This window comes from Pithys albifrons, chromosome 10 (genome assembly GCF_047495875.1).
Source record: "Pithys albifrons albifrons isolate INPA30051 chromosome 10, PitAlb_v1, whole genome shotgun sequence".
Lineage (NCBI taxonomy): Eukaryota > Metazoa > Chordata > Aves > Passeriformes > Thamnophilidae > Pithys > Pithys albifrons.
In genome coordinates this window covers 11289180-11316989 of record NC_092467.1, presented here as the reverse complement: position 1 = coordinate 11316989, position 27810 = coordinate 11289180, and the positions used below count along the sequence as shown (strand labels likewise).

Here is a 27810-nt window from a genome sequence, read left to right as displayed (position 1 = left end):
GAGCAGCATTGCTGTCCTATATATTCTGTCTCATTCTGAAGGTTATGCTTTCTTTAGAGACAAGAGTGTAATTTAATCTCCATGTTCATCCAGCTCCTGGCTCAAAGCCCATGGAATCAGAGAGAGAATATTTCACCAATTTCTGTGGGCTGCAGTGTCAGCCTTCTGTCATTTGCCCTGGCCCTGCAAGCCATTTCTCTGGTGAATAATTCTGAGTAAGATCTGCTAGGACTGCGCAATTTGACTTCTTTTTCAAGACTAGGAGTGCAAAGAAATGCTGTGTCTAGACATGGACATGTAACCACTAGAAAGACCTGCAACATGGTTCTCAATCACAGCAACACTGAAAACCTACATTTGTCTTGCAGTCTCTGAAGCTTTCTCTGAAATTATTCCTTTCTTTCTCAGGTAATGCTGCCCCTTCAGCACGTTTACCTTCTTAATGCAGGAGACATTTCTGCACCTTTGGAAAAATTCGGATTGTCAAATGCCACTAGTCAGGTCAATCAGAGCACTGTGGGCAGGACTGTGTCCAAACAGCATAGTGTTTTTAAGAAAAATCAAACCTTACTGTCTCTAATCAGACATGGAGAAATAAAGTTGTCCTGGTCTTATTTTATTCAGTGATGATTTTGCCAGTATTTCACCAAGATTATTTAATTAATTTATTTTTCTAATTTAAATGAGGTGGAAAATGCAACACTCAGACAAATATCTAGACTAGAAATATCAATACTAAGTAGTAAATGAGAAAGAGAAGAAATTTAACTTATTGAGGAATGCAAGGACATAAAAGAAAAGTTATACTACATAGGGTTTTTTTCTTGCTCCTAATCACCACCAAGTTCTTTACTGTTTGGAATAATTAATGTTTGTAATATTTTCCTGTGGACAACAGGGAAACCACATTGTGGCTGTGACACAAATAATTGCTTTCCTACATTTACTTACTTTCTGCAGTAATAAATACGCACAAGGCTCAGTTTAAGAATTTCACAATATACTTAAATTTCTGATCAAGCTGATTTGAATTAAGTCCACCGTGCTAAACTTTTCAATAGAACTTTACAACATACTATAAAATGGTTGTTTAAACAATGCTTCCCATAATTACCACCAATAAATGATACCTTTTTATTGCCATTTAGAACACTCTTAGTTACCAGTTTCCAGAGATCGCTGCAGTAATCTGTACATAACTTTCTCTTGTGTTGTTAATAATTGTATGTTTTGGGGTTTTTCAGAATTCTGAAACTGGAAAAGCTTAAGAAAACATGCAAAATGCTGAGGATACACGTAAGTGAAATATTTAATGTCCATCATTCATAAAAGTTACATTGTTTACATAGGGTTCATTAGTATATAATAAAAATGTCATCTTAATGAAAGATTTTCTGGCAAATCTTTTATATGTTAATTTGTTTAACATATGCTTTGGCTATACAGCTAAATAGGAATATATTTTAAAAAATCTTTCTGCAAATAGTTGCTTAACAGTTACAAAACCTCATTACTAAGATTTGGTTATTGTTATACTTGCTCGTTGGCTTGCAAAAATCATCTGTGATTTGGGCTGGGAATCTCAGGACCAACTTTCTGTAGCATATTTCCTCATTGCATAGTGACCTTGTAAGCAGCTCAGGGATCCACAAATCATATCCTTGTACTCTAGAAGTCATCGAGGATTTTATATACTGTACTACTTGTGTTTTCTTATATTGATGAAGAATTTGGGAATTGTTTTATTGTTGATGCTGATGGGAATTTCTTTTTAAAACATGTCAGTTTTATACAGGAAGTTAAAAAATTAAAAAGTTAACACCAAAGGAAGTAATTTTACACTGTGCAACAGTATTGCTACCTCATTCTTTTTGATTTTAGATATATATAGCATATTAGAACTGCACTGTACTGCCTCTCTTCAAAAGAAAAATTTAAATTAGTTGGAACAATTAGCTATGTGTTTACATAAAGTTAACTATGTTTGCATCAAATAAAATGTTTATTAATGAGAGCTATCATACAAGAAACATCAAAGAGAAATTCATCATACAGAAATGTACACTATATGTGACAGATGGAAAAGTGCATGCAGATTTGTCTCATTTAAAAAAAAATTATCCAGAAACAATAGTACTAAAGTTACTGAGGTTTGAGTCCTATGATCTTGGATGAGTGAAAAGTTCTCTTTGAATTTACAAAAATCCATTTAACAGATATGACTAGTACACATTAGCAAGCAAGTGGAATGAATGTGCTCAGATTTTATTTTACAAGTACTTGTGCTTGACAAATGTGATTTTTTGTTTTTAAAGAAAAGGTTTCGTCGAATATGGGCTGGGTAGATTGCTGCCAGGTTGCTCTGGTTTTATACATAGTTTCTCTAAATTTGTTTTTGATACCACACAATTTGTTGAAGCCTTCAGTTCTGTTAATTAGACACCATAAAATAACATATGTTTTGTTAACATTCAGGAAATGACATCAAGTCTTTTTATTTTTTGGCTCAATAGATTTTTAAATGTATGATTATCATAACCTAATATTGTCTTTGTCTTCACTGCAGTGGATTTCCGATCAAACTTTTCCCCTTCTTTTAATACTTTAGGGAATTTTCAAACGTCGGGATGTTTGGCTGTAATGCCCCATGATTTGTTCTCCCTGAAAGAAATCATAGTGACAATTTATTAAACTACAGAGCAACCTGGCTTTTCGGGGTCTGCAATTCTATTTTGTGTTCAATATACCTAGCATTAAATCTTGATTCATTTCATCATACTATGTAGGTTATATTTGTCATGCAATTACTTTAGCTGCTAATTTTCTGGCCTTTTTAGAGGTCTAAGACAGGGTTTCACTAACAAATCAGTGGGGCATTACTTTGCATGGTCAAAAAAGGAGTCTAAAAGGCTAAAATCTAAATTGCACCAGCAGTAGCATATACATCGAATATGAAGAAATTGAAAACCTAAGAAGGAACCATATTGTAAAATATTTTAAAAGCTGTGTTTCTGTGTTTAATACCAATTGTTCATAGGCACCGTAAAAGTAAAGAGACGCACTGGTACATGTAGACTTCAAATTAAAAAAAAAAAAAAAAAAGAACAAAAATAAAAAACAATAAGGAAAAACTGATGGGAAATAAAACTCCTTAGATTCAAAATGGTTTATTCACACAAATTTAATAGGATATATCACAATTGTTTGGTCCATAAATATTTAGGGGAAATAGTTTCTATACAATGCATTTATCAATAAACAAAGAAACATGGACAATTTTGCTAGACCACTTACTGTACTATAAACACGAAGCTCAATATATAAGATTATTGGATTTATCAACTATATCTGAAAGAGTGCACAACTGCTTTCTATGACATGTTTGTCCCCTCTAACAGGATACACCATAAAAAGAGTTTCAGAAATAAGAGGTAAAACAGTACAAAACTAGTGAGGTGTCAAAAGGGCTTAAAACAGTTAATTTAACAAACAACACATATATCCTGATTTTTCACAAACTTACTCCCAAGGTATATCATAAGGCACATAGTAGAACTGAGTTTTAATTAGTCTACTTAATAAAGTAGATCTCTAGTACCATATATTGTTCTGTCAAAGAACAAAATTTATAAGTATCAATATTTTTACCTGTAAAAGTGTATTAATAAAGATCTCAGCCTTACCAAGGTCGTTTGGTCTGGTTAGTGGTAAATGCCCATAAGGTAATAGAAATAGGAAAAGTCAAGATTCAATATCCTTAGAAGATGATAACCATACTTGCTAAATATATAATGGCAAACACACCTTTCTTCTATTACAGTGTTAACATCTCTTCCGTCATCTTTTTTTTAAAAATAAGCTACTTTTCTGTGCTAATTTTCTAAAAACCCTGAGCAAAAATTACAATAATGCACTTTAATGTGGGCAGTGAACTGTCAATATGTAACCACACATTTATACAGCCAAAAAGGCCACCTTTAAAATATATTAAATAGCCACTTTGACCACCAAAAAGAGATTTGATGGTGTCTAAAAAGTGGGGTATATGTGCAAAGTTATTCTTAACAATCCACTAAAAGCAAGACATAGATCTTGACTGGGTTTTGTTCGTTTTTGTTTCTGAGACTCTCCACAATCTAATTGGTGTTCAACTACAATAAAAGGATACAAATGAACATTCACCACTGCCCAGACCATTCAGACTTTTAGCTTAAATAAAACTAAAAAAAAGAAAGATCACTTTTGTAAACTAAGAAATGTATTCAGATCAGCATCCACAAGGCTTCTGAGTTTATCGGCTTTGAAGTTATTCATTGCCAATTCCTGGTTTTGTACAATTTTTGCTGACAGTTTTTTCTTTCATACAAAGTTTAAAAAGTTTATGTTAGAGATATTAACTAAAGATTTTAAATTCCTGTGTTAAACAAAGTGTCTGATACAATCTCAGAAAACATCTAAAGTAAATTCAAAATAGTGATGAATAAATTGTACTGAAACAATTTTCCTTAAACATCTTAATAAATTATATTTTGCTTATTTCCATGTTCCCTGAAAAAAAAAAAGTAGGATTTATCAAAAATTCATTTAATAGTAGACGTGCATACACCTTCTTGAGAATTACTTTTGCATTCACTAAAGTAGCCAGGCAGCCTCCTGTGTGCTCTGATGGTAGGGTGTCAAAGCCACATAATAAACTGTAATTTTTATTTTTTTAAATTCCAAATCAGAGCTGCTTGACAGACAAAAATTAAAACCGCTCCCTATGCAATATTTCAGATCAGTAGGACTTCTCACCCCCATTGTTATTCTGCTATTATTACTTTAATAATATCCTTCTAGAGGTGAGCTCATTCTGGAGGGTTTTTTCCAGATCTTGTCTTCTTAGTGTACAGGACAAAAATTTGGAGACCAACGGCCTGATCCTGCCATTCTCACCCACATGCACTCACATCACTGGGTCTCTCTCTCCAAGTCCTCCATCCAGGCATGACTTTCAGTGGTGGCCAAGGACGTCCCAGCTGGGTGAAGAACTGGCAGAGGAGCATTTAGCTATCCCAGTGAGATCCCCAGTGCTCAGGGAGGATCAGGCTTGTGACTAAAGCATTAGAAAAGAGCACTGGCACTTCCAGTCTGTTTAGATGATTAGTTTCATTAATTCTGTATTTATTTTTCAACATTTAAAAAATAAATCATACAAAACTTTCAGAGGCATTTTAAAAATGAAATTAAATTTAGGATTCTTAAATGCTGCAAGTGAACATACAATCCTGAAACAGCATTCTTTTGGTGCTGGTTTTTATCTGGTTATCAAGGAGAGACAGAATCCTTTTTTTTTAGGGGGGGGGGCAGTGGTTAACAATCAATTTTTTCAAGGTTCTGGAAATAAGTAACATACAATTTTAAGAGGCACTTATGAGAATGATTCATAACCTTCTCTTCAGTCATATGATGAATTTTAAAAAATTTGAATACAATTTAACAACAATAAATGTTCATTTATTATAGCAACATATTACTTCAAACTCATTTGCCAAGTGGCTGCAGATGCTACACATCAAGCTGTTTATTTTCCCAAATATTTTGTGGGTTTGTTTGTTTCTTTTTTTTTAAAAAAAGGCTTGAAAATAATTATAATAATTATAATAATTATAATAATAATAATGAAGAGTAAGAATTAAAAAAAAAACTGAAATGTTAGAAAAGGTTCGTTAAGGTAGTTTGTGAGGGGCTCCCGGATTCGTGGCTGTCCAAGTTAGAGGTCACTGATGTCACTACAGTGATAGTGGGATTGGTCAGGTCTGTTAAAGTGGTCGCAGTGCCGGGTGGAGTGAGAGCGCCGCTGTCTGCTGAGGGCGGTGCCGGTAGTGAGGTGCCATCAGCTTTATCGACACCCCCATTCTCCTGCCGCAAAAGGTTCCTTCTGAATTTGGCTCTTGCGTTTTGAAACCAAACCTGCAAACCAATCCCAATTGATTTCTTTACCGATGCTTGTTTTGTTTTGCTTTTTTTTTGTCTCTGTTCTTGCTTTTAAGTCATTTTTGATGGCTGTTTTTGTGTGGCACATCACACAAGTCATTCTACATCTCTTTTTGCTACTGGTGGTTCTGCCTCTCGCAGGCGGAACCCTGTGCACAGACCCAGTGCTACGGGTGCTCACTAGAATGTCACAGCCCAGTGTGCAGCCCTTTCAGACCCCCAAGAAAAATCTACTCATTCAATCCCTAAATGAAAGCAACTGTCTTGATGGCCATGTAGTGCTCCTTGAGTTGGGTAGCTCTGGGGTAAAGACACGATAAAGATCGAGGCAAAGGGTGAATGAGCAGATTTTTGCTAAGACTGAAAGTTTGCCTTGATTATTTGAAAAGGCTGAAGAGGAAAGAGGGGTAATTATACCATCTCTATCACACAGATTGTTGACATGGGTCACCTAGTCTTTCTGTTCTGTAAGGTTCACTGAAAATGTTTTAGGTGACATGTAACACACTCAAGGAATTGCTGCCAATGGATTCTCCTTCTACCTCAATCACTGCCCTTCCTTAGCACTCTGCATATAACACACACCTCACTTTAACTTCACTGAGCTAGCACACACAGTAGAGAGATTTTTTAACATAATTTAATAGATTGTTCTTCATAGGAAAGTGACTTTTGACTATGTAAGCCCTTAATGAAAACAGTTGTGTAACAAGCATTGAGAGAGGGAGTCAGCTGGTCCTGGAATATCATCTTGGTCAAACCTTACTTTAAACATATCAGGGGGTCTCTTAGTGAGGGGCCATACTAACTCCTTCTGGGGAGCCCAAAGACTTCACTCAGTGTGCATAAAATTAGTATATTTGCTGCCTCTACCCTTAGGAAGGTCACCACAGATCCCAGGACATCTACTGGGTTGATAGATTCTGAAGATGGTCTCCTCATGTCGAGGAGGCAACTAATTACAAATCACACTGTTATATTTGGCTGCCTTGGGGCCGTAAGGCATACATTCAGCACTCGTGCCATGTAATACCGTCCTCCTCTGCACACCCTCTAGGGACACCCAGCAAAAGTATTTATATGTATATTGCTGTTGTTACACATAAGGGAAATGCTATTGACTAGCAGGGGTAGGGGGAAATTCTGTCAAGCCTATGATGTGGCTTCTTACCTGCAGAACTCTCTTGGTCAGGCCTGTTTTCTGGGCAAGCTGCTTGAGGTCCTTGGCATCTGGGTTGTGGTTGATAGCAAAGTAGGACTTCATGGTACGGAGCTGGTGGTGTTTGAAGGAGGTGCGCATGCGCTTTGTCTTCTGGGATGGGGGATAAGGCTGCTGGTCTCTGTCCAGGTGATCTGCCTCATTCTCGTTACAACCTGTTCAATAAACAAAGTGGAACAAGGAGTTAATGGCCATGTATCACGTAGGATGAATGAACCAAGGCAAAAATCTTAAGTCACATACTGTTAAGAGGAAGCAAACAAGCAAGAAAGGAAGGAAGGGATAAGATGGTATAAGTACAGTGGTAATTAAACTAGGCCAAAAAATATCCAGAATATTATCATTTCCTATTCTTAAAATATGCTATGTCCCTCAGGCTTGTACCTACTAAGGGCAGGTTTAGAAAGTTCTCTCTCCTTTGGCGTCTATTTTCATACAAGTCTTTTCCCCTGTGGTGATGGTTTTGCTTTGGGCAATCAAAGAGTCATTTGAAATCTCATTCAGATTTTGAAATCTCACTCATTGAAACACTCTTAGCTTGAGAGAAGAAAAAAGGTCAAACCAGCATTTTGAAAGTTCCTGAGCTTTTCCCCAAATCACAAGCACCTATATAAATAGATGTACAGCAGGAAAGTTTGTTGTGACAGTTCATCAAGAAAGCAAAACATCTGAAGTTTTTTGCTAATAAAATAAATGCTTTTGGACTCTGTCTGGGAGTTTATATGAACTGCTCAAAGATCTTCTTCTGTAAAGCATGTCTAGAAAGCAGTTGCATCAGGGCTTGATTCAGAACCTCAATCCCAATCAGCAGTAGCTCTTAATTAATACTGATTCAGGACATTTCTGCAAGCAACCTGCTAGGGACTCAAAACTTGAAAAGAGCTTCCCTGATTTTCCTGATTCAGAGTTTTCAAAGTGTCTGTGAAAGATAAATTTGTCTAAGAATTACACTTTTATGGGTGTGAATTGTATACAAGGGTTGCAGCTGTTTGGGGACAGTGGCATCATTACTTAATATTTTGGGAAGAAATTACGGTATTGGCAAAAAAAGTAAGAAATACATCTACATTTTTCTTTTCAGCTTAAACAGAAGGGTTATCAATTTCTAGCATCTCATTTTATAAAGATAGCTCAGTCATACAAGAGAAAATCAATGGTGTCATCATAGCAGGGAATATTAATTAAAGAAGATCTAATTAAAAAGTATTTCAGAATACCCGGAAATTAAACCCAGTTTCATTAGTTGTTCATTTGGACTTTTGAACTGCTTTCCAATAGTTACTGGATTATTTACAAGGCCTAGCTGACCCCCACTCCTAATTTGAATAGGTAGACTGAGAAGGAGAAAGAAGGAAAGTACACAATATTGAGAGATTGACATCAGCAGAGCTGAAAACAGAGACAAAGCAACTTGAAACCAGGAGAATATAAAAAGTTTCTTGAAGGTGTTTTCTCTTTTGAATTACAAGACAAGTCAACATGAACAGATGCTGGTAAGACAACACTTTGACAGAAAATCAGGTGAATATTTAATTATAGCTAGCTTTGCTTCTACTCTTGGTAAGAAGTATATCTGCACTTTCAAACAAACTAAGCTGACACTTCTGAAAATATCAGGAGTTGAAAGTTGCCTTAAAAACAATATCAGACCAGATTTGGATTGTATTTACTACTTGTTTTCACAAGCAATCACACTGCCTTCAGTCAAACTGCGTGGGCTGCAACTTATGAGCTGACACAAATCACAGTACCAGAATTCTGTCCTCAGATTTTACTTCAGTTTCAAGCTGCTTGTTTGTGTTGTTTTTCCTGTTTCCTCTGGCTCCTCTGTCCTGCTTACTGTAAGCCTTTGCTTCTGTACTCTACCTTTTTTTTTTTATGTCTGTGATCTACTTTATTTCAACTTTTACTTTTAAGAGAAAATGGGAAGAGGGCTTCAAGCATCTTCAGACAATCCTGGTTTATACAATGATTACAGCTCATTCTCTGTTTTACATGGATGAAACAGTGTTTTGTAGTTTGGCCACATCATAGAGCAGAGTTTTACACTATCTCCTGGAGAACTAAGGAGAAGCAAAAAATTAGGCAAAACATTATTGTTCACCTCTTCACAGTGAGATTGGAGGGTTGATTAATTTTGCTTTCCAAAGAGCTAGAACAGTTTGCTTCTTATTGCAAAAAATTCTTCAAGTGGACTCTTCATAGTTTTTCACATACAAACACACACACACACAGATATATAATGAAACAAATTAAACAGCTCTTTGAGCAACAGCAGTGTCAAATATCCTAGGGAAATCTTCACCATCTCATTTCTGTATCCTGTGAGCTATAAGTCAACACAGTTTCCCACAAAATACATATTAATTCTATGATATAAGAAGTAATATAGAGAAAGCCTTGAATGTTTTAAGTACTTTTGAATAGTTTCTTCCATTTTTCACATTAATTCCAGACAGCTCACAGGTATGAATGACTTTTACCTCATAACATTTTGAGTTATTTATTGTTGTGTTTCCACTTTACAACCTAGGAGCTGAGAAACAGAAATTAAACTACCAAACAAAATACAGAATAGAAAAGCTGTTATAGACTCGGCAGCAGGGTCTGATTTTCCATTCTGGCCCTGGGCTCAGCTCCCCGGAAACAAAATATGGAGCCAAATCTGAGCCAGGGCCTGCCGGATGGCCTGTGAAAACACACATGCTTATGCTCAGCTGGGTGAAGTTGTTAACTTCATCGGAGTTTCGTTTTCAAACGTCGGGTTCGTTTTCCACAATGGCTTGGCACATGGATACACCCGCGGGTGTGGCTGTTTCGGTAGGGCACCGCCTTGGCTTGCCGGGGAAGTTAAACCCGTGGTGCCCACCAAACACGGAGTGCCAGGAGGAAGCTTTGGCTGTCGGTGAGGAGCTGCCGGCGCGGTGCGCGGTGTCCCGGCCGCCGTGCGCTGTAGCGCAGAGCCGACTTGCGGGGCAGGGCTGCGCCCGGGGCCCCTCGGCTGTCCCGTCCCGGCCGGGGGCACCGCGCCCCCGCCCCGCCAGAGGGGCGAGCGACAGCACCACCGCAGCCACGACCGGGACACGGCCTGCTGGGGCTGCAGGGTGGGCTGTGGAGTCCCGCTCCTCCCTTGGAAGGCGGCAGTCGTGTATTCGACATTTAATTTTCTGTACACTGCTTGCCCTTTGCAAATGATTACATGCAAGAGCAGTTACTGAATCACAGGGCAGGGAACGAAAAATGTGTGTAGAGAAGTGGCTGCCAATTAGTTAGAAATTTTTTCTCTTTCTCAAGAAGAGATTTTATCTGCTGCAACTCATTTCGTAACTGTTACGGATTCGTTTTCCTAACCCTGGATATGGAGCGCAGTGGGTCAGCGGGCTGAAGTCGTTTCCATCCGATACAGGGTTTAGCTGTACTTCATCGAGCCCACGGATCAACCCTGGACATTGCTAGATAACACTTATTAAAAAAAATAAAATCTCGACCCTAACAGAACAGATTTCTCAGCCATCTAGCCTGAATACGAAGCATCAGATTCGAGCGTTTGTTGATTTCTTGGTGGTGGGGTTTTTTTCCCCTCTCCATTGCCCTGAGGATTTGGTGAGATCTCAATGCAGTGAAACGTAATTTCATAATGAATAGTGCCTTTTCATCTCATTTGGAGTCAGTGGTACATCTTATAAGACCTGTTGTTGTAAAACAGGGGAGTTTTAAGACTAGCACACAAAAACTATGTCAAGCCTTCGCAAATGTCTCTCTTGAGTCCTGACCTGAAGTTTTAGGGATGTTTTATCCCACCGACAACTCTTCATCCTTCCCTTATTTCTGGCCCTAATTCTAACGTTAAATTAGTCCTAGTAATATTTTCCTTTAGGAATCTGGAGGTTCGGGTGATGGTGTGCGGACCAGGGATAGCACAGAGCAGAGCGCACGGGAAATGCACCATTCGAAACTGGGACTGAATGAACCCTGGCCGTGCTACAGGTTCCCTTTTCTTTAGCAGCTTTCAGGATTGATTGGAAGCCACTCCGTAGCCAGGGATTCCAATGTCATCTTCAATTAACAAGGAACAATTAGCGCAGTGATTACCCCGGCTCCAAGGTCTACGCATCAGAGGAGATGAAATCGCCTTGCACAGCTCCCTGATTCCCAGCTAAAGCCCGTTTCACGAGCGGCCCCAGAGGAGGTGCCGGGGGAGGGATGGGTAGGGCAGGGGGGCGGTGGAGGATTCCTTATGGATCTCAGTGGCAGAGGGTTGAACTTAGTGGAAGGGGGAGAGCTCCGGGCCGACAGCGGTGCACTGCTACCGACCCGCGATTGTCGGAAGAGGAGGCCCTGACCCCTGTTCTGGCTCCCCGGTGTGACCAGCGACTCGCAGCCCTGGGACCGGAGCCCTCGGCTTCCTGTCCCGGCCTGGACGGCTCCCCGCTTCATGGAGAAGCACCTTGCACCACTCTTGCTTCCCACAGCTTTCTTTCCTCGTCACCGTCCATCTGGAGCTTAAGTTTCGCTAAAATAATTTTGGAGTCAGGAGTTTGCTAGTTCACATTTACCCTTACTGCTCTCGTCTTCCATCTAATGAAACTCTGCCTCAGCTGCCTGATCATACCTGAAACTCCTTTGCCTCTGGCCACTAGTACTGTTTTATACATAGTTTGGGTACATAAGTGACTGGAGTTAGGAAAGATATTTAATACTGGACAACACTTTCTCCTTTCCTACTGTTGAGAGAACAGAAACCGTTCTCCTTAATTACATTTGTTAGATTTTAGTTACTTGGAGCAACATTTATTCGTTGACCTCTTGTACAGTTTGGTTATTTATGTGCCAGTAAAACAGAATTATTCAGCCTGAAGAATTAATCACTATAAATTGAATATCTAAATCGGGTTATGCCTGGATTACATTGCCATTGTAGAAGCCCTATACTATAACTTTTATTCCATTCTTTCTGATTCATTTGGTTACTTCTAATTTGAGGTTTAAGTAGTGAAATGCTTTTAGCTAATCAAATATAAATAATAACAACAGTATTTCTGAGATTCCTAGAGAGGGACAGCTATGTGTTTTTGGGATTTTTTCATTTTCCTTTTTTTTTTTTTTTTGGTCTTTACCCTGGGAAGTGGCTAAGTTTGGGTGTTTGACATTAATAGGCAAAGACAGCCTTTGAGGAGGGCTGCTGTTAGCCTTTCTGCAAATGCTCCAACCCTCAGAGGGCTGTTTGTTTGATTTTCCAATGGTTAAGCAAGATTTGGCCTGGCTGAGTTACTCACGCACTGCCTAGCTGAGAGGAAGCCCGAGAACGCTCTGTTCGGGGGAGCGGGAGGCAGGCTCGGCGTGTGTTTCCCACCTGAATTGTAGCTGACGATGTCCACTCCCAAGGCAGGGCTCTTTCTTTTCCTGGGCCTCCCCTTCTGGACTGTGCCAGTGCCGTTGAAGTAAGGCAGGGCCAGCCCTCCGCTCTTGGCAGCCAGCTCGGTGTAGCTCAACTGAGGGGGGTATTCTCCTTGCAAAAGGGACTCGAAGTGGGCCCTGCAGTAAACCAGGTTGTCCTTCATGCCAAAGTGATCGCCCGTGGTCAGAGTCTTGTTGCAGGTGGTGCAGGTGAAGCAGCTCAGGTGATAAACCGACTCCCTGGCTCTCATGACCATTTCAGAGGCTGAGATCCCAAGGTGGCAGCGGGCACATCTCTGCACGGAGAACCTTCTGAAGGAAACAGAAAAGTGGGCATCAACTAGAACGGCAAAGGCAGGGCTTGCCCCGGTGCCGCTCGCCTTCTCTCCCGGCCACGTGAGGGAGCCTGGCCCCCACAGGGGTGCGCCCACCCTGGCCCTAGGACGGCCCGTGTCACTGGCTGTGGCCTCTGGCCCTCCTGGTGTCGGGACACGCCCGGGATCCGGTGCTGGAATCCCAGGGCAAGCGACTCGCACCTTCCGCCGAGCTGACAGACTCAGGACTCGGGCAAAAGCCCTCCCGCTGCCCGTGTGCATGGACGCAGGCAGGACGGGGCGGGGGAAATCGGTCCCCGCTCTCCTGCCATTGCTGTCAGGACGAGAAGTGCAGCAGGGAGCTGAACCCCGGGACAGCTGTAAAGGCATGGATCAGCAGTGGCCGCTCCCGGAGCCCGGGCCCGGGCACACTCCGAGGGGCTGGACAGGGCGGCGTTTCCCCGAACCGCGGTAAAACCCTCAAGCTGCGGGCGGAGGGAAATTTTTGTTGGGTCTTAACGCTGGCATTAAAGGAGGGAAACCGATGGGCAGCGGAAGAGCCTTCGCCTGTTTGTGTACCGCCACACATGCTCGGTCAGCGCATCCCCTGACGCTCGGTCCAGTTTTTAAATGTGAGAGACTTTTCGGAGGGGATACGTTTACAGGATTAAGGAAACGCTGACGGCGAAAAGCTACCTTTGAAAGCCCATGTAGAGAAAAGAGCGTTTCGGCTCATAATGCCTTTTGAAGGGCTATGCTTTTGAACCCATGGTGACTGAATGCTGTACCTGTAGTAATCCTCCTTGCAGTAAATACTGCCGTCCTTGGCAAAGCAGGTGAGTTCTGACTCCAAAGCCAGTTTACATTCACAGCACTTAAGACACCTGAGGTGCCATTGTTTGTCAACAGCCAGCAGGTAATATCTGTCTGAGATCTTCCCTCCACAACCAGCACACAAAGCAGGCTTCTCGGGGCTCATGGGGGGCATGTTCTGCAAAACAACCACACCACAAGGGATGAGACAGGGAGAGAAAGACAGGCAGGCAGGCCGGGCTAGGGATGGGTCCTGAGCAGGGCCCGGGGCTGGTACAAAGAGACTGCTCTCTGGGACCAAACTCTGCTCCCGGCGGGAAGTTTAAGGATGAGCCGGGATCATCCTTGCTAGTAAAGTGTTTATCGCGATTCAGCTTTTGTGTTTATGCCGGTAAAACTCTCCTAACGATCTAATGTCATTTCAATAAGAGAAGGCAACTGATTAGGCCGCAGTGAGAAAAGAAGAGCCCATTCTTTTCTGAAGTACTGAAGTTAAACCCTGAGGCTTCCCCGTTACTTTAGCGTTTTAACCCCAGAGCACTTCACAGGAGCAACATTTTAAAGCAGGAAAATATCCTTTTGCTGTTTCAAAAGTTTACGACAGAGGGTTCGAGCTTGCACTCATTCTACGGCAAATCTTCACCTGTATTTAAACGAGCCAAAATCACTTATCTAAAGAAAGAGGCCATTTAAAACAGGAGTAAGAGAAAGGAGACAGGTGGATGATGTAAAGAGCAGTGAGCTGAACGCTCACCAGCCCGGCCAGGGGCATGGGCAGAAAAGTGGCACAGGCTGGTTTCAGCTCAAACTAGCTTCTTTTTGTCAGTAAACTTCTGCAAGTTCCCATTGATCTGCTCCTCACGAGGAGTGTCGCTCGGGACAAAGGGAGATGGAGGGACGGCGGAGACAAAAGCTCTGCCGTGAAACTTTGGGCAGCGCTTGCTGGTAAAGTATCAGGGGAGAAAAAATTCCAAACATCTTGTTCTAAAGTCCCAACTGTTTTAAAGTGCCAACTCCAAACTAATTTTCTAATCTGAAGTTGTGTTCCTCGAACCCCTCCCTCCCCCTCCCCCCCCCCCGCTTCTTTTTAGAAGTTGAAAAGGCGAGTTAAATTACATTGCAAATCCTCACACAACAAAGTGCAAGTTTATTTAAGAGAAGGCGGAAAGGACCCTATGGTCCAAAACCTTAAAGCAGTTTTCCAGGCCGTTACGTTGTGTGCAGAGCCTTGTGCGCGATCGGCGGAAGCCCTACAAGTTGGAGAAAGGGAGATCTCGCTTTGCACAAAGCCCAGCGTGACAATCAGTTTCTCCGCCGTCCCTTAACACATTTCTGAAGACTTTGGTCCTTTTGACTAAGGAAAGGGATGTTACTTCTAAGCAAAGTAGTCGGCCAGCATAACATTCAGAGAGAGCGGTGCCTCTTTGTATCAATAACGCACTTCAGACCAAAACCAGTTAAAAAAGTAAGCAGTAGCGGTTTGCGGTTTAATTTAGGAGTTGCCAGGAGTGCTGAAAAAGCATAGCGTACCTCGGGAGCTCTAGTTGCAGCCCTGCTCGGAGGCGCAGAGCAGCAGCCGCCGGCCGAACAGGGGCAAAAGGTTCCTCCACCACAAGGGCAGAAAACCCGTCCCTGGTACGATTTAAAATAGTTTCCCCGTTGCTCCAGAGAGCACACGCAAGGACAAAGGTATAACCGAGCCCGGCCAGCACAACACCCAACGTTACGGGTGGGTTTACAAGGAGCCTCAGAAGGGTTTCGACAAGCAAGGGGTGGCAGGGAAGGGGCAGGAGGAAGCAGCGCCTTTCTCTTCCCCAAAGCCAGGGTCCGGTGCCGGTGCCGGTCCATGCTTGCAGGGATTCCCTTGTAAAGAGTGCCAACTCCTTTCTTACCGTTTCTCGGCCGTTCATCTGTCCCCCTTTGGCCAGGCGAGACTCCGTCTTGGATCGCCTCTCCATCTCCTCCATGATTCCTTGGATGTGGCCTCCGGAGATTCCGTGAAAAAGCATGGCTGGGGGACGGAAAGGACAAGTATTTTCTTCTGCTCTGCACCCCACTATTTCCATATACAGACCCCAGAGTCTTTAGATCATCCAAAATGTTTACACCGAGGCGCACAGCGCAGAGAGGGAGGTTGCAATAGGAGCTTCTCTTTGCACAAGCACCGAGGGCTTCCTGAAGATGTGCAGAAAACAAACAAGGGGGAGAAAATGTAATAATAATTAGTTTTAAAAATAAAATAATAAAAGCGAACTAAAGGATCTGTTACTGTTCAGGAGACCTGGGGCTCCTGACTGGAGAGACTTGGACCTGGGGCAGTAGAATCGGTGGGGAAAGGATATAATTTTGAATACAAAGAAAGCAAAAAGAAGTGCTATTTTCAGCAGTCCCTGGTTGCTTTAAAGTTCCCAGTGCCTGTAGGTTGGATTTGGGACTGCTGCTTTCCGGAGCTCTGTCCAATTTGTTAAGAGACTAAAGCCAGCCCATTTTTGATAATTTAGTAGGAGGAGTTCTCTCCCTTGAGCTGCCGCTGATTTTTATTCAGACAACAAAGACCTGTCATACTCCTCTCAACCCCTAGTGATGGGCAAGCAGTGACAAACATTACGGTCGGGGCTGTGGGTGGGGTGGGGTTTATTACCTCCCCCAAACACGGAGTCCCGGGAGTTGGCGGCCACGGCGCTTGGCGAGGGGCAGGGTGGCCCGGGGGTCCGCTCCCTCAGTGAGGGCCCCTCTCCCCCCAGGGGGGCCCCGCTCCCCCCGGGGCCGCTCCGCGGGAACCTCCGTTCTACTGCCGCTCGGGCTGGCATCGCCGCTCCAGCCTCGACCGCGGAAAGGGAAGAAGGAAGAGAAGCGCCGTTGCGGGCCAGCCGAAGAGGGACGGAGAGACCAGATCGCGCCCGGGACTCGGGGGCCGCGGAGGGGTCCTAAGGCAGGAGGGAGTTTCAGAGGCAGGAGGGGCCCGGGCAGATGAAGGACTTACCGGGGCGCTGCCCGCCCTGCTGCCCCAGGGAGTCTCCACCCGCACGCGGAATAGAAAGCTGCTTCTTGCGGGCAGCTGGCGGGGCCAGCCCCGGCCGGCCCGGGGACGCCCTGCTGGGACTCTCCCCGTCGCCCGCTCCACAGCCGCGCACTGCGAGCGATTATTGTGTGCAGAGGACCGGGCGATGCATTCCTTCCTGTCTAATCTCTCTGTCTGTTCCCCCCTCCCCTCCTTTTCCAGTTTTCGTACTTACTTTTCACACCACTCTTCCTTGCTTTTCCCTGAAACAGCTGCCGGCTGTTTCCTGACACCTCGATCCCTACTGAAGGATCTTCCTGGCGGCAGTCCTGCGCTCCCTGCTCCCTGGGGGACACTCCACACCAAACCCGAGCCCGACTAGTGAAAGAAGTACCCCAGCCCCCACTTCCTTTCCAAAGCATCCCGGAGACATCCTCAGGGGCTCCTCGAGTCACCTCTTCCATGTAACCCAAGATTCAGGCAGCCAGTTTCCTCCCTTCTCTTTCCCCTGAAGTAGCTAAAATTAATGTTATTTGCAGATTGAATGTTGCTACATTCCTCCGAGTGCCAGAATACAGCTCATAAAACACAATTTCACACAAAGATGAAGTCAATCAAGTGAAATAAGCCGGGATTTTTTTTCTCTGTTGGCACACTAGACCCTGGACAGCAGGGCTGCTATTTACTGTAAGTAATGTAATTAGCCCTTTTGGATGGAAATCAATGTGTTGTATATATGTGTGTGTTTTAATAAGAGAGTAATAGCTATAAAACCAACGAGACTCAAAGGGCTAAGGGAATCTCCCTTAAAAAGGGCAGATCCCTACACAATCCATAGTCTCCTGCAGAGCACTCCTGGTCTGGGGAAAAAAAAATAAAAAAGAAAAAAAAAGCCATGTGTGGGTAATAAGGAGGTAAAGATAGGCTTTCCTTGGAGAAAATAAGTCAATTACCTCAGTAAGACACCAGGAAAAAATAAACAAAGTGATTCAATTCGGACACGGGAGCTGTTCACTCGGGATCCCCAAATCCCCCTATCCCCTTCTTCCCGTCGCCCCTCCGCGACGCCCCAGCTGTTCCGGGAAAGAGGCGAAGGTGCTTCCCTCTCGCTCCCAGACCCGACGGGGAGCTGGAGCTCGGGCGGCAATTCGGCAGGGTGGCCCGGCCCGGGCCAGCCCGGTTGCGGGGCCCGCGGCCTTTGTCGTGCAGCCCAGGGAGGGAGGAGAGAAGGGGCCGCCGCGCTGCGGGCAGCGGCGAACCCCTGTGCGCTCGCCTGGCAGGTACCGCCTGGCCTGGGGCATGGCAGCGGTTGCTGTCTACAGAGGTCAAAAAATCTCATCTAGAGACGAGTTTATTTCTAATGGTTGGAATATAGTCTTTCCTCTCTACCGGCACGTTCAGGGTTTGTTTTGGTTTTTTTTCCTCTTCGAACGAGATTTTCCTATATTCCCGTCCAGCTACGTTGTCGGGGTAACTCACCCTGCCTCCGTTTCGCGTTGCGTCTGCTCTCCTGGAAATGGTCTGCATTTCGCGTGGCGCCCGGGTTACCAAAGACACCCCGGTGTGTGCCGGGCAGGCACACCCGCCGACCCCCGCCCTCCCGGGCCGTCCCCGCAGACCCTCCTGGAGGCGCCGCCGCCGCTGTCCTGCTGTGACTGTGTCCCTGCCGGGCTGAGCACCGTCAAACTCATCGCGTCCGCCGGGAGCGGGGAGAGGAGGGGTCTGGGGGAAGCCTCTGGGCGACCGTCGGGCCCAGCTCCCTCCGAGGGCTAAAGTAGGGACCCTGCGCCCCCCGAGCGGGCTGTGCCCCCGCCTCTGGTGCTCGGGGCGAGGGTACCACTCACCTCTCCCCTCTCCTCCCGCTTGTCTAGCATTTGCTCTCTCGGGTTCATCAAAATACTCTGCAGGTGCGTTGTCAAAGTATTGGTCCAAAGCAGAGACACCGAAAATGTTGTTTGTTAAATTTCCATTTCTACCTTGGCTCGACGACGCCGTTAGGAGTAATTGGGCAGACTCATAACAAAACTCAGAAATGACTGAGCCTCCTCCGGTTGGGCACACTTAATTAATTAGAGGGTCCTTTCTTTCTGCTCCATCAGGTACGGTTAGGGATACGCTACTAGCTACTGCTGCTCCAGTAAAGGAGGCCAGGGGTTTCCAAGGCGTTTTCTGATTAACATCCTAATGCTGGAAGACCACTTCTTACCTAAAGGGACACTAAAAGTTTGTTGCTAGCATCAAACGTGACTTCTCCATTTCCAAAAGGCCTGTAAGAGATCAAGGTAAATCTATTTCAATGTTCCTGAGATCTTATTCCTCTCTTCGAACTGATGCTCCTCTGCTCTAAGGCAAGCTGGTAGCGAGAGGTTGCCATTATAGCACGAGGGGCTCCGTAGAGTTTTGCTGGTTTGCTTGGGGAGGGGAGAGAAAAGCTCACAAAGAACACGACAGGGAATCTAAAATCCAAATCTACGAGCCTGTACTTCATGAATCCATCGGCATTATCAGTTTCTCATTGCAGAGAGCTTTTATCTCCTTTCGCCTCAGTATTTGGGGAAGGATATCTGATGTGCAATATTCAGAATATTTTAGTAACGCGACAGGCACTCTCAGTTTTTTCCTTTTTGTAAGGCTCTACCCAGGCTTCCCAAGCTAATGAGGATGGGGGGGCACAGGGGGAGAATACAACGCTGTGGATATTTCCACAAGTCCAGCGTTTGCCTGCCCACGCAGGGCTGGAGAGCTCCCGCGGACATCCCGCCGCGCCCTGCTGCAGTCCCTGCCCTCAGCTCCTGCCCACAGCTCCCCAGGCTGTGCCTGGAGCCGCTTCCACCTTCGCAATTAGCGTGTGCCCTGAGCAGATTTCGGCGTGCGGTCACTGCTATCCGCTCTGCCACGGAGCCCGCGTTCTCCCTGGCTACGGGCTACCATCTAAAGCCTATCACAGCGTGAACGATCTTGTGTTTAGTTCGGAGGATTTAGGCCAAGATCTACGGGCAAATTAATAATTGACCAACAATAATTAGGAGAAAGGGGAGGGTGTTCAGGCGGGGGGTGGGGGTGGGGAGAAGGGGGTGTTCTTTAAGCAGAAATGGTTGGGATTTCGCCTGCCCTATTTGCGACCGTGGCGTGTCCCGGCTGCAGGCGTAGGGCGCTGCCCGGGCCAGCTGTCTCCCGCCCCGTAGGGCACCAGAGCTTCACACCCTCTCCGTCAGCACCTGAACTTTTCAAGACACTTCTAGTTTAATCATTTCCAGAAATTTAAAGCGCTTGGTAAAAACGGCAACAGCATTACGATCCTGTTGCCTGCAAGTCGGGTGGTTAAAGCCAGGTCTATTTTTAAATCCTAACGCTATTTTCTGCTCTACGGTCTTGTGGCGGAGTACAGTGCTATTAATGATCAACCTCATCTCTTTGTGAAGTCCGCGGGTACTACAAGTAATCTAAACACAAAGACGGAAAATCTGAATAGAGTTACATCTCTCGGCAGAGGCATCAAATATGGCTAATGTATTAAGCTTTCCAATGGGTTGCTCTTTTTGTGTTTGATCTTGGGTTTAGGTGTCTGGGATTTTTTCCTTTTATTTTTGTTTTACCAAAGCCCGACGTTATTTAAAAATCCTCTTCGGAATCAAACATAACATATTTTACTACCATCATCTTTTTCTTCTCTCGAGTCCTCTCGAGTGTACTGTAGACCAACTTTTGGATCTCTGTGTCTGAGACGTGTTAAAAGCCGGTGCATCGCAGCCAGACTCGAGCACCAGCCCTTCTCCTCCTCATCCAGGCTGCGCGGGGGCTGGCGGTGCGAAAGCCACAAGAGCAGGGTATCTTTAACCGTAAATGGCATTGAATTAAAAATCCCCAAAGCTCCAATGTGCTTGTACCTCCTGATAATCTGAAAACATGTCAATTAAGCCACGTATTCATTTGCTTAAGGAGATAATTTAAAAATAATAAATAATTAGATGCTTTGCATGGTAATCCCAAACACAATATCTCCATAGTCAAGCGCTGTGACTGACCACAAACAAGTGATCAAACAGCAAGAAGAAAGCAGGAGAGGCAGATTATTGTCTAACACGAAACTGTTCACCGCCCAGGACCTCAGCACTGTCAGCTTTTAAGTTGTCTAATATTAACCGTAATCGTATTTGTACTCCGGTTGTAATTAAGACGTTGGAAACCATCATCTTTTGCTGCCTTTGAAAAGGACTCCTGTGCAGACTAGATTCACAGACAGGTGAAAGGAGCCATTCCGTTAAAAAAAAAAATAAAGAAAGGCAAAAAACACGCGATTTTTTTTAATTGGGCTGAATGGCTCAGCCTTCCCAGGTTGCTGTTTTTCTAGATTAAAACATAGATGCATGAAATGTTATCTGCTAATACACCTGGGGAAACTACCATTCTGTGTTGTTAAAAAACCCAAACAAACGAACAACACCATGCCAAAGAAACACTCTGCAAATTACATCCATGAGGTCCAAATAGCTGCATTGTTAGCCAAGACTCATGCAGGAGCTTACCTTGAGACCTTAGAAGCTTCTTCCAAAATTGTACCCTCCTTAATGAGTGATGAGGGATGGGTTTTGGATGGAGAAGAAACGCAATGATCTAGCCAGTAGATGGAGGTTTTTCCTTGTTCCTAGCAGAGGATCCCTATGTTAATTAAAATAAACAAGCTGCTTGGTGGAAAGACTTTTTTTTCCCTCTCTCCCTCTCGCTTCCCTCCCCTACATAGCCTCTGATACAGAACTGACGTGAATTTCTAACCTCTGACCTCTCACCGACATACAGTGATACTTGCCTTTTATTTTCTGTTTATTTCGAAATATTTCCCCAAACAATATGAATAAATAAATAAATAAATAAATAAATAAATAAATAAGAATAAATGAAAGCAAAAAATAAATCCCACCTCTCGATTTTGGCTGGTTTGCTGGATTTTCTTGATTAGCTGTCTCAGCTCCTCAGTAATCGGGTGAGGTGTTAATGGGGAGCTGGTTGTAAATAAAACTAATAAAGCAAAGAACATATTAGGAAATTAAAAAAAGGCGAGGACTGAGAGGCTGTTAAAAATATAGTAGCGAGCTGAGCGTTTCCCCATCACGTCGTTTTTTTTCGTTCTGTGCTTATTCACAGTTGAGCAGCAAACCCCGGGTTGTTGCCATCTCTCCACATTTTTTTTTCCAAATCGCACTGAACCAGCCATGGGCTGCATCAACCCTTCCCACTTTCATAAAAAGCCTCTCAAATGGAGTCGCTAAACAGCAAACTTCAGCCTGATGTGATGTGATATGATATACGGATTCATGGAGCAACCTCGCTTTGCCAAACCCGATGAAACTGTGAGTTGTCATGCAATACTACTCAGTCAAACCTGGGATAATTGTAAAAGTGAACCCAATTTAACCCATTAGAATAAAATCAGATGCCAAGATGAATCGGAATCATTGCTTCTTAGGTGACAGCCCTGATGACAATTGATCCACCGGCTCAAAACAATAGGAAAATATAGGGTCGAGAGTCATTTCTAGTACTCTCCCTCCTCGGGGGAAGCGGGGAGGCAAGAGCCGGCTCCCGGCCGGGCTGCCGAGGGGCTGTGGCCGCGCCTCCGCCGGCCCTCGCGGAGCGGCTGTTGCAGGAAGGGGCTCACTGAGAGGACCCTTTGGCCGGGGAGCTGCTTCTGCAGCAGCCACACGAGATGACTTCTCGCTTTGGCTTTGTTTGTCCGTTTCTCTTAACTCCTGCGACAGTTTCAGTCCTTCTCCCCTGAGCCATGTGACCCTCAGGTCTATGTGGCCGGTTTGGTAATCTATTAAAAAAAAAAGGCAAACAAGGGATGCTAATGATCTCCCTTGGAGTTTGTCAGCGGAGCCCCGGCGACCCGCGGGGGAGACAGGGCGGGCTCGGCTCCCCGCCGGGGAGCGCAGGAGCGGGCGGGCGGGGTCCGGCCGTGCGCCGGGGGCAGGGCGGCGAGTCCCGGTGTGCGCCGGCTCTGCTGGCGGGGCGGCAGCCCGGCAGTAGCTGGGCAATAGCGCGGTGGCACGGGGAGACTCTCCCCGCCCCGGGCCTCGTCCCGACCGCCGGGGGGAGGGCCCACACCCGCCCACCCGCGGGCACGGATGGGTGGGGAGCGCGGCGAGCCCGGGGAGCCGCGGCGGGAGCGGCGGCCTCGTGTGTGGAGTTCCCATGGGCAAGGGGGGGCAGCGAAGGGCACATCCCACCCAACAGCAGCAGCTCACCTGGAGAAACCCGCCAGGGAGGTGTCGGGCGGGTGTGGGTGTACGTGTGTGAGCGGGCGTGTATGTCTCTGCAGGACTAGTGGACTCAGGGCAGGGACCTTGACCTCTCATTACGCAGGGTTTGCTGTGCCGGCTCCGAGGCCGTGCAAACCCATCTTGCTCCCATGCTCTGAAGGGCTAGAGTTTTTAAAGGAAGGTTTTCGTTAAATCCGCTGGTGACTAGGAAGTTTAAAGCCATCCTAGGCAAAAGTGGGAGCAGCCCCGGTGCAGGGGTAGGGGAACCCATCGGTTTGTGCGTGCCGGGAAGAGGCTGAACACGCAGAGAGAGAGGGGCCTTCATAGGACTTGCTGTCTTCTTAACCTCCCTGAGAGAACAGCCGCCATCTGCGCCAAGGTACAACAATAAGAATTATTAGTATCATAATCACCACGGTATTGTTGATGCGACTTTGAGGGAGAAGTCTGGCCCCGGCCCCGGCTCCGGCTCTGGCCCCGCTGGGCGCTGCAGCCGCCAGCTCTTCCCTGTTCCTCCACTTACTCTCTAAATCGCCTAAAAGTTTTTTACTCCAATTACTGGCGCTCTAATGGGAGCAGGAGGTAGAGGAATATGCAAGGCTCATAATAAGCCACCTGCTGCGTCGCGCCTAACTAATGTTATGCTTTATTTCATTACTGCTGCCGCAGCACTGGCCCGCGCGTTACAAATTCCCCACCTAGCACGACAGCCGGGAGAGGATCTCGCTACACCCGCGGGGGCCAGTGTCCTGTCAGCGACAGTGACTGATGCTCGGTTCCTGCGCACGGAATCTGGGACCCACGGGTGGTACCTCGGCGGGGGCCAGGTCCCGGCCATTGCTTTGGGGTGCACAATTCCCTGGGTCCGTTTAGAGCTGCCTCTCCCAGCAATGATCCCCCTCTCCATCTATTTGCAAGGACACGCGAAGCTATATAAACAGCAATAATAGCCTCATACATTAAATCAGTATTTGTTAGCACAGCTATTCCGAGTAATTTCAGATATTTGGACTCAGTCTGTTCAGTGCAGCTTCAACCTATTGACTTGCCAGACGAGATGTTCATGTGGACCTACTTGCTAAATGGATGAAAACAGACTTTAGCTCTAAACTGTGCTACTCTCCCATCTGACGGATGTTAACACACAAATGAAATCCATTTGGATGTTTTTTTGTTACCAGAAGGCTGCGCTGACGTTCAAATGATCTAAATCTTAGCATCTGGAAGCCTGTACAGGCATCTTTTTGGAATAGGTTTCAAGACATTTAGTTCAACCCTAGCTGAGGAGGGATGAAAATGGGACACCAGGAAACTGACAATAGTTTCCCGTCTAAATGAAACTGGCTGCTCCATTTGAAAGCACTAAAATGAAGAAAGGATTAAAAAAATATAGCGGCGCTCCATTAACTGCAGCCTCTACGAGAAACCCCAAATTCTCCCAGTCAACGTCCATGACGGAGCTGCTGTGAGGCATCGGGATGTCCCGAAGGTCACTACCGCCTGTGAGTCCTCCCGCTGGCAGACCGGCTTCATCTCAGGGACACTGGCTAGGCTCGGGATTCGTTTAGGATTTTCTGGGCACAGCAATTCATCGACATTATGATAGAACATGTTATGTGAGTGCCATTCAACCTTAATGAAGATCTGTGGGAGAAGTCGTGCGAGACAATAAATACAGCCGTCCGGATATCGGTGACTTTAGCAGGAAATAAAGGAGGGCTCCGTGTTAATGAAACAAAGATGCGGGAGCTCTTGGCAAGGACCTCGAACGTACAGGAGTGCTCAGTACCTCCTGGGTGCTCATGAATATCTGTGGTGTGCGTTTCACTTCATATTATGTTTGCAAACAGAATTCTTTTGTCTTTGAAAGGCTTTTACAAACTTGGACACCAAACAGACCGATGTTCAATCAAATACAAAGAATTTAAATTATTCAGGAACCCAAGCGATTCTGTGTAGCCTTTCTTCCTCCCATCCCCCATCTCAGTGTCGGGGATTTAATCCGGTAGCAAGTGTGTCAGGGAGCCGCCTGGGCCCTGCCCCAAGGCAGCAGTATCATCTCATGGGGCCGGGAAAGCCGGAGACCGGCGACGGAACGGCTCGGCCTGGCCCGACCCGGCGGCGGCTTCCCCGGCCTGGCCTCGGGAGGGCTCCGGGGCCGAACGCCGCGCTGGTGCTCAGGCATGGCCGAGCTCGCTGCGCAGAGACGTCGGAGCATCCCCCGGAGCAGTCGAAGGGGATGGGCTTATCCCAAAGGGCGGATTTTCCCGGTACACGGCGGGAGCGCTCCGCCGCCCCGGGCATCCGCTTGTGCCGGTGAGGAGCCACAGCCGCCTCGGCCGTGCTCACACACAGCAACACACACCACAGCACACAACGCCATCCCTCCCTGCCCCTCCCGCCCTCCCAACAGCCGAAACTCCTGGGCATCCACGATTCTTGGTAATCACGTTGCTTACAAAAGTAACGTTAGATACACTCGTGGGATTTACTGATCGAATATGATCCGTTTCTTAGTTTCTTCTATACTGAAAATAATTGTAATATGGGATTGTAACTCATTACTAGTAGCGTAAAAGAAAGGTAAAGGGGGATCAATGATGCGCCACTTAAGACACAGGTTCACATATGGTTCAATTTGTGTTTTAGGACAATTAAAATGCATTCTCTGGGAGCCAGGATCAGGTACAGCAAATGCCAGTATTTCAGCAGTGGAAGTCACAAAGAGATGGCGGGCTTCGGTTTCACACCCCCTCTTGCAGAATGAAAGATGTTAATACTCATGTATTAAAAAAAAAAAAGAATTGAAGCACTTCTTTTGGAATTGGTCTTTCACGTTAACTTGCTCATATGGACACTGCAGAAGAAATAAAACAAGTCCTTATTGCATTACTCGGTAATCAGTATGGAGAAGTCCAACCCTGCTTATGGTTAACAAGAATTGTTAATGATATATAAATCATTTGATCTATTGTGCCCTCCAGCCTTAAAAGAAAATAATGGCAACCCCAAGCAAATGGTCCTAATTAGTGTCCAAGAAACCATTTCCTAAATGTGTTCTTCCAACTCATTCCAGTTTGACTGTCCAGAGCGATCTTTTGTTATTAAACCCCTGTATTTCGTGTAGAACTGCAAAAAATGCTCTGCATACCGACGTTTCAAAAATAGCTCATCTCAGGGTACAGCCCAGCACCGGGAGCAGGAGGGAGGACGAGATGATCTCACTCTCTCGATGTCGCCTGCAAATAGGTTCCGATTATTTGAAACTATATTTCCCCAAAGCCTTGCCTACTGACAAGTCTCCTTAGAGAAGTGCCAAACGGGATTTCATTAAAAAAATCGAGTCTCTGACTCCACTCGGACTGCAACACAAACTTTGAAAAGAAAAAGCTAAAACCGGACGCAGAACAAAGCATTGCATATCCGAGCTGCCTGTCACATGCTTTCACCCACTCCTTCCACCGTTTTGAAGTGTGACCTGTAACTTAAATGCACCGTGGTACACTCATATATATTACACTTGATGTGGTACCCAGGTGAAGATTAGGGCACACACTGGAGGAGTAACAGTGCTTGGCCACTGGTTTATTGTGGCCTTGATCTTGTCTCCACTGAAAGTAATACAACTCCTGCCGTTTACTCCCACAGGAGGCCTCTTTCTCGGATGTACATAATACAAACTGGTAATTCTCATTAGCTGGAGTACCAGATCCTGTTGTTTCATGAAAATCATCCTCTCTTCCACAGAGTCCCACATCTTCTGTCACTTCTCCATACCACTACAAAACATAATTCCTAAAGCTTTAAACACAATGCGGAAAAGCTAAATTACCTTGGACATAAAACCTATCTTGATCCCCTGGTTCTATCATCTTCCTGTTGTTTTGGTGGGATTTTTTTGTTGGGATTTTTTCTGGTTTTTTGGTGGTTTTTTGTTTTGTTTTTTTTTTGGGGGGGGGGTTTGTTCCTTACTCCCCCCTCCCCCACCCCCTCCTTTTTAATGAAAGCTGTCTGGAAACAGACTTTCTGGCATGGAGTCTCCTCCTAAACATGACGGACTTGCCAAAGGAAATAGAACTTCTATAAAACGACAGTCAATTAAATAGCTCCAGTGTGGTGCTCTTCAGGTTATTTCTAAGAGATAACGCTAATAGGAAATGCTGCAATATTTTGACTAAGAAAATCCACCAGAGACCTTCCCTGGACTCAAAATGTCCTTGACTCATTTAAAGTCACGGTAAAACACACAAGATGGGTTGCCAACTCTTACTACCCCAGCATACTAAGTTTTACTAAGTCATGAAGACAACATAGAAGCTGATGCCGAAAGGCCAGGTTTGTTACTCACGTGTCTGCGTGCAGTCACAGCAGTTACCCCTCTGCAAGCGGGCAACTTCGGAGACCACTAAACCCTCAGCAACTGGATCCACTGCGGTCTGCTGGCCAGTCTGAAAGCAAAAGAAACCAACCTCGGCTCTCGGGAGCCTTCAGCTCTTTCAGGTTTCATATTGCAAGCGAGTTTGAGATTGTCCTCTATTAACTGCTTAAAATGAAACACGCTTGCTTGTTGATTCATTATTAAATGCGTTTGTAAAGAAATTTTAGTGTTATGCACAAAGACTTGGAAATCAATGAATGGGGGACATGTTATAGAGGCGGTTGCGGCGGCTCTACAGCTAACATTTTAGTGCAGCCACAGCCTCACCATTCCCCGCCCGTTCCCTCAGGACACCGTTCGCAGTGCTCCGGTCAGCCCTATCCGTCGGTGAGGCGGGACGGTGACGGACCCTCAGCCCGGGGGCCGCCACCGCACCCTGCGTTGGTAGCGCG

At 45.5% G+C, this 27810-nt stretch overlaps 1 protein-coding gene across 9 annotated transcripts; it reads right to left on the bottom strand.

Moving 5' to 3' along the window:
• Positions 1 to 926: 926 nt before the first annotated feature.
• LHX9 (LIM homeobox 9) lies at positions 927 to 27689 on the bottom strand. 9 transcript variants are annotated; one of them, XM_071565436.1, is made up of 8 exons: positions 27329 to 27689; positions 21639 to 21736; positions 21247 to 21379; positions 15612 to 15894; positions 13695 to 13897; positions 12549 to 12904; positions 7148 to 7350; positions 3148 to 5952 (listed from the first exon to the last, which is right to left on the bottom strand). In XM_071565436.1, exons 4-8 carry the CDS (start codon positions 15783 to 15785, stop codon positions 5695 to 5697), a joined length of 1194 nt encoding a protein of 397 aa, XP_071421537.1. In that variant the 5' UTR covers positions 15786 to 15894; positions 21247 to 21379; positions 21639 to 21736; positions 27329 to 27689; the 3' UTR covers positions 3148 to 5694. The 9 variants fall into 9 exon arrangements, with proteins under 9 accessions (XP_071421545.1, XP_071421546.1, XP_071421539.1 ...); XM_071565440.1 differs by lacking the exon at positions 27329 to 27689 and adding an exon at positions 18927 to 20618 and having other exon boundaries at positions 15612 to 15730; positions 21639 to 21990; XM_071565439.1 differs by lacking the exon at positions 27329 to 27689 and having other exon boundaries at positions 15612 to 15730; positions 21639 to 21990.
• Positions 27690 to 27810: the final 121 nt, after the last annotated feature.